Genomic DNA, 7,180 nt, shown 5'->3' on the forward strand with positions numbered 1-7,180 from the left:
TTCTGATATGGCTTTGGATAGAATATTGTTGGATCGAGTGGCCTCAGAATAATTAAGAAGGGGGGCGTTGAATTAATTATTCCTAAACCTTTACTAACTAAAAATTACTCTTCTAAGGCTTTTACTAAATTGTTAAGAGAATGAGGAGTAGAAGAGAAACTTAACAGAAAGTAAAAGCGGAAATTAAATGCACAGCGGAAAGTAAAAGAGTAGGGAAGAAGGAAACAAACACACAAGAGTTTTTATACTAGTTCGGCAACAACTCGTGCCGACATCCAATCCCCAAGCGACCTGCGGTCCTTGAGATTTCTTTCAACCTTGTAAAAATCCTTTTACAAGCAAAGATCCACAAGGGATGTACCCTCCCTTGTTCTCTTTGAACCTAGTGGATGTACCCTCCACTAGAACTGATCCACAAGAGATGTACCCTCTCTAATTCTCAGTCAAACCCAAGTAGATGTACCCTCTACTTGTACCACAAAGGATGTACCCTCCAATGTGTTGAGACAAAGATCTCAGACGGTTAAACCTTTGATACTTTGTGAATGGGGATACAAAAGAATTCTCAGGCGGTTAGTCCTTTGAAAACTTTTTTATTAGGGAATGGGAAGAATCAAAAGAATTCTCAGACTGTGTCGTTTTGAATTCTTTGACAAGGGAAAAGGGAGACACAAAAGAATTCAGGCGGCTAGTCCTTCGTTCTTTTGGAAAAGGGAGAAGAGAGACACAAAAAGAATTCAGGCGGCTAGTCCTTCGTTCTTTTGGAAAAGGGAGAAGAGAGACACAAAAAGAATTCAGGCGGCTAGTCCTTCGTTCTTTTGGAAAAGGGAGAAGAGAGACACAAAAAGAATTCAGGCGGTTAGTCCTTGGCGAATTTTTTTTGGCAAAGGGAGAAGAGAATGAAAAGATGAATAGCACAAGTTTTCAAGGTTTGGAAAACTAGAAAACTTCAGAATGATTTTGGTACAAAGAAGAAGAAGAAGTTCAAAGAGATTCAAGACTGGTAAAGGATTGTAATGAAATGATTGGAAAAGTATTCAAGATTCTTGAAATGCAAAACAAAGCCTTGCTTTTATAGACTCTTCATGTCTGGTCAAGAAGACCATTTAGAAGAGTTATAACTTTTAGAAAAACTTAAAACCAATTTGAAAAAGTCAAAAACCTTTTGAAGAGTTACATCTTTTGATTTATTCAGAAACAGTCACTGGTAATCGATTACCAAATTAGTGTAATCGATTACACAAGGCTTTTAAGTGAAAGGATGCGACTCTTCACATTTGAATTTGAATTTCAACGTTCAAGGGCACTGGTAATCGATTACCAAAACATTGTAATCGATTACAGCTTTTTGAAAATAATTGGAACGTTGTAAATTCAGTTTGAAAACTTTTTCAAACTCATTTTACTACTGGTAATCGATTACAACAATATGGTAATTGATTACCAGAGAGTAAAAACTCTTTGGTAAAAAGTTTTGTCAAAAACTCATGTGCTATTCAAAGTTTTGAAAAAACATTTTAATACTTATCTTGATTGAGTCTTCTCTTTATTCTTGAATCTTGAGTCTTGATTCTTGAGATCTTGAACCTTGAATCTTGATTCTTGTCTCTAGACTTTCTTCTTGAGTCTTGAATTCTTCTTGATTCTTATCTTGAACTCTTGAATTGTTCTTGATTCACTTGAGTTGTTCTTTGATTGATCTTTGAGCTTTTTGTCATCACCTTTGTCATCATCATTGTTATCATCAAAACACCTTTGAATCACCTTTGATTCACCATGAAGCTTTGCTTCTACAATCTCCCCCTTCATCATGTTCTCATTTATACATTTCATTCTAAAATTTAGAGATTTATGCAAAGATCATTATTCACGGTTAGTCGTTCACTCACAGTTTAAGGTCACACTCTCACCGGTTTTGGTTCAAGCTTTTTCTTTCACACTCAATCTGTCTACTGACTAACAATTCTAATTCCAAGTTCACATTCTTGTTCTTTCTTTGTCTAACATACATACTTGCTCAAACTCATGAAAGGAAACACAAACTCCATCAAAATCATGTATTCAATTCAAAATGAAAGCATACAACCATTGTTCACAGAAACATATAGAGTGTTTCACTGTCATGTCAACAAAAGTTAAGTTAAACTGTTCCAGATGCTTCAGGATAAGCATACTAACTATTCATATATAAAACTAACAAGAAGTAAATAATGTACTAAAACCATAATTATACTAATAGATCAAAAAGCGCAAAAAAAAATCAACAGGAATTTAAAGATCCTGTGATTGGTTCTGGGTGTCCTGTGTCTAACCCTCCTCCTCTTCCGACAAATGAAGTACATGAGTAGCTACAGGAGAGGTGTTCGGAGACAGGACTGGGGTGGTTTGATCCTCAGGCGTGGAAGGGTTTGCTGCCTGTTGGGGAGAAGTGGTATTTGCCACTGGTGTCGGAGGCTCTGGAGTGGCCTCAGGAGACTTTTCAGAGGTGGCTGCAGCATCCTAGGTTACAACTACCCTCCTCTTCCTGATCAAGGGCTCAAGAGTGGAAGACTTTGATGACTCATCCTCCGGCTGATGGGGTACTTGAGCGGCGGGATCTTCGTCTTCCCTGTGAAGAGGAGGCTGAGTCCCTGGCCAGGCTACCCATTCATTAAATTGTTCTGCCGTCTGGATGGAGTCTGGAGGCGCTACCAGCTATAGGCTTTATAATAAAATAATCTGCCCTTGATGTATGCTTCAAAGCTTGGCTTCGAAACATTGAAAATCTGCAGGAGGTAGGGTAGAAGGTGCTGCTACAATATGAGCTGGAGGAGGAGCTGCTGATGTAGAAGGAGCCTCAACTGGCCTTGCCCTTGGTCTTCTAGCCCCCCTGATAATAATTGTTGGATCATTAGGGTTCCAACAATTCTTCCTTATGTAGGCCAAATTAATGACCGGGCTCAGACGTTCAAAGACAAGACTGTCAGAGGCAACTCCTCTGGTCCTGCATAAAACTGTGATAAGAGCAGGAAACCTGAGTCTTGAGGAGTTAGACTGGGCCATAGAAGTGATCTGCCTAGCAATGAGGGCTTTGACATTCATGTCCAGCTGAGTAACTAGGACAAAGATTAACCTAGCTCGATCCATAGTCATATCCGATGTGTGGGAGGTCGGAACCAGGTTGAAGTAGGATAGAACACTCCAGACCTGAGCAAGGGTGGTTAGATCTTTTCTGAGGATCTTCCCCGGGTGACCTTCAACATTTAGAATAAACCCTCGGCCGGGTATGCACAGTGCAACCTTAATTTCTCTAATGTCAGTAGGCATCCTGTAGTATCTTGAGTAGGCGGGCAAAGATTCACCCTCAGCAAGCACCACAGGTGTTTCTAGAAAGGCATTGAGGCTGTCTGCATCAATCGTTATTAAGTGGCCTCGGATTCTGACTTGTTTAGGTGAAGGCCCCTCGGGACTGTAGAGCTTGGCGTAGAACTCCTTCACCAATGCGAGGTCAATGCTACTATCAGCAAAGTTGGTGAGGCGCTTGTGAAAGTTACACCTCTCCAGCTCGCCCTTGAATTCATCCAGCTCTGTGTGATAGATTTCCACTTTCCTCTCAGCTAATATGTGTCTTCCCAACACATTGTCAGTATATCTGGTCCAAGCCTCAAAAGAGTGGAATCTTCTTGTATCATATTGAGTGGTGGGCCTTGAACTGACGCTCTTTCTTTTCCTTGAAGACATCTGCAGACAAAGGAATCAAACATTTAATCGGGACACAGTTATCCATAATTTTAAAAACTGAAAAATAAACTGAAAAAGACACTGGCCGCTTAGCGAGACATGGTCCGCTTAGCTGGCCTTTGTAAAAGACACACACCCACTTAGCGAGACATGGGTCGCTTAGCAGGCTTCACAAAAAAACAACACTGGGCTTAGTGACACAGGAGTGTCGCTTAGCGGAGAATGCTATGTTACAGTGTCTGCAAAGTTGGCTAAGCTGGCAACGAGCCCGCTAAGCCTAAGGTTAGCCACATGGATTTGCGCTTAGCCAAGGATAAGCTGCGCTTAGCGGCACTAAACTGAGCAAAACTTTCACTAAGTTATGGGAGCTTAGCGAGTGAAGCCCGCTTAGCTCAGTGGATGCTGCAACCAGTTGCGCTTGGCTCAGGAATGCTCGGCTTAGCACGCGGCTATCACCAAAAAAATGGTTAAGTTACTTGGGCTTAGGGATTCAAGCTCGCTTAGCCACATGCAGTTTAGCAAGAGGATGAGTGTTCATCCTCAAAATATGAACTCGCTTAGCGCAGTAAGTGAGCTTAGCAAGTTCTTCAGATAACGCTTATATACAATGAGTATTGATGAACTCGCTTAGCGCAGCATTCTCGCTTAGCGAGTTCATCGCGTTTTCCAGAAAACGCAGAAAACACAACTCATTTTCTCGCACTTTTCAAGCCTCTAAAAGGCATATCAGACATGCAATGTGTGCGCCATACTCAATTCAGTATACAAGCTTACATAGCCCTAATCTTAAATTAATTCTAACAAAACATAAAAGCCATAAAAATCTAAAGCTACAGTTAAAGTCTTCTACCCTAGAGTTAAGACATGAAAAAGAGAAAAAGAATCAAGGAACTTACTTGGATGGTGTATGGTTGATGCTTCAAAGTTGAAAATGCACAAAGAAAGTGCAAATGAAAAATGTGCAAATTTTTGGAGAGAGAGAATGCAGATGCGAGGTTTCTGTAATCTGGCAAATGTGAGTGTAACTGTTGTTACACTCTCTTAAGCAGTTTTTCGATACTTTCGCTTAGCGGATCATTGCGCTAAGCGAGCAAGAGAGACGTTTGGTTTCTCAACCAGGCTCGCTTAGTGAACACATGCGCTTAGCAGACGTTTCAAATTCAAATTTTTTTTTAGCACAGAAACTCGGCTTAGCACCAGAGTACGCCCGCTTAGCGAGGTCTGCAGATTAGAAAAGCTGCAACTCTCGCTAAGGCTGGCTCTGGCCAGCTTAGCTAAAATGATGCATCTTACGTACAGAGGAGCACGCACTTAGCTGAGAGGTACTCGCTTAGCACTCATATTGCCGCAAAGAATCTCACTTAGCTGCCATGACTGGCTCTTAGCTTCATTGACCTTAGTTATGGCCATAAGGAATTGTGCTTGGCGACAATAGGTCCCGCTTAGCCATGGATAAGCTGTCGCTTAGCGATCAGGCTGAAGCTTAGCTGAATTCAAATCAAATTGAAGTTAGCTTAGCTTAACCTTGGCCAACTTAGCGGACTAAATCAGCCTTAGATGCAAGGGTTGGGCGCTAAGTGCTCAAGACTCGTGGCTTAGCACATGAACAGAGATGCGCTTAGCGCGAGGCTTGCGCTTAGCAGAAGGACTGCTTTTTTTCAGAAAATATTTTCTGAGTTATTTTTCAGTCCTTTTTCCATGAAATTGAAACCCTTATGTTAAGCATTCAAAGATAGGCTGATATACTCCTATGTACAGCTTACATAGCAAGTTCCTAATGATCAAATGCATGAAAAACAAACACAACAAAGATTAAAACTAGGTTGCCTCCCAGGAAGCGCTTCTTTAACGTTATTAGCTTGATGCTTTTACCTCTCTGGGAAATCTCATGTTTTGGTTCTCACCTTCAGAACCTCTTGACCTTCTCCCATTACCTGCAATCAAACATTGTGTTCTGGAGCAGACTTGTCTTCCACAAACAAGTTGAAATCAATTTTCTGGTCTTCAAAACCTAACTCCAGCTTCTTCTTCCCCATGTCAACTATGCAGCTTGCGGTCAACATGAACGACCTTCCTAAGATTACAGGGATGCCAGTATCTTCAGAGATATCCATAACCATAAATTATGCTGGGAAGATAAAATGATTTACCCTGACCAATACATCTTCAATTACTCCATAGGGCCTGGTAATGGATCGGTCAGCTAATTGTAGAGTCATTCGAGTGGGCATAATCTCCAACTCTCCTAATCTTCTACACATGGAGAGTGGCATCAAATTAATGTTGGCTCCTAGATCAATCAGAGCCTTACCCACATTGACTTCTCCTATTGAACAAGGAATAGTTACACTACCAGGGTCATTATGCTTAGGTGGAAGAATCTTTTGGATCACAACACTACAACTTCCTTCCACTGCGGTGTTTTCCTGATGAATGTACTTGTGCTTCCTTGTCAACATATCTTTTAGTGTGTTTTTGAAATGTACACAAACACCAACACTATTTTTACACACGGTGAGTTGAAAAGGGGCCTTATACCCGGGTCCATGGGAACATAAGGAGTGAAGGTGAATCTGTGGTCATGCTGGGTCTCCGACTTGCTTGATAACAGTGAACCCTCATTTAGAGTTTTTCTCTTTGATAGCATGTTGTTGCTGGTAGTCCCTACTGCCACAATATGTTTTTTTGAAGGGGATGATACCTCTAGAAACCATCAAGAGAGATATGATCGCCTTGGGAATTATCACTAAAAGCCTTTTGGTTCCTCCCGTTTAGGTCCCTAAAATAGGGGCACGAAGTGAACAAGCTACGTGCCTTTTAAACACTGCCATGCATATAACTTAAATGTCATGTACGCCTTTGTTGTATGATTATTTGAGGATATTGCCATGTTGTGTACATCCCCCTGTTGCGCTTTTGTGCATCTGCATCATGCCATCATGCATGCGTTGTATGTTGGTCTCATCTTTTGTCACGGGAAGCCGGTGGGTCCATATCACCTTCTTAACTACACACATGGGGCACTGCGCCCCCGATGCGCAAGTAAGAAGAGATAATTTTCCGGGCTCTCGTGTCTGTAAATGCATTCATATCATGCATCGCATAAGCATTTCTTCATGGCATCATAATGAACATATCGTTCCTGCATTTGCCCGTTATCATATTCCAACATCATATTTTGCATGAGTCATTGCATCATCATGCATATGCGTTCAACATACTTTTTGTTCTACAAACTGCATACCTTTTGTTTTCATGTTTGCTCATGCATGATCCTTGCGTTTTCCTCTGCAAAACAAAAACAAAAAAAGGAAGTGTGAAAATTCAGACTACATTCTTAGTTGCATGTGTTAGGTACCATGAGCCAACCATGTTGGGATCATAAACCCATTTCTAAAAAAAAAACAACAAAACAAAATGATTGAGCATGGTACCTAATGCGTGGTTAACTAGGAAATGA

General features: G+C 41.1%; 1 protein-coding gene across 1 annotated transcript; it reads right to left on the reverse strand.

Annotated features, from left to right (window-relative positions):
* Window positions 1–5,843: 5,843 nt before the first annotated feature.
* Window positions 5,844–6,179, reverse strand: LOC102665499 (uncharacterized). The gene has a single exon (XM_006574043.1). The coding sequence runs from the start codon at window positions 6,177–6,179 to the stop codon at window positions 5,844–5,846; it is 336 nt and encodes a 111-aa protein (XP_006574106.1).
* Window positions 6,180–7,180: the final 1,001 nt, after the last annotated feature.

Source organism: Glycine max, chromosome 1, assembly GCF_000004515.6.
Source record: "Glycine max cultivar Williams 82 chromosome 1, Glycine_max_v4.0, whole genome shotgun sequence".
NCBI lineage: Eukaryota > Viridiplantae > Streptophyta > Magnoliopsida > Fabales > Fabaceae > Glycine > Glycine max.

What these genes read in the sequence shown, in the direction of transcription:
- LOC102665499 (XM_006574043.1), bottom strand. Translation starts at nt 6,179, where the DNA reads ATGTTGACAAGGAAGCACAAGTACATTCATCAGGAAAACACCGCAGTG.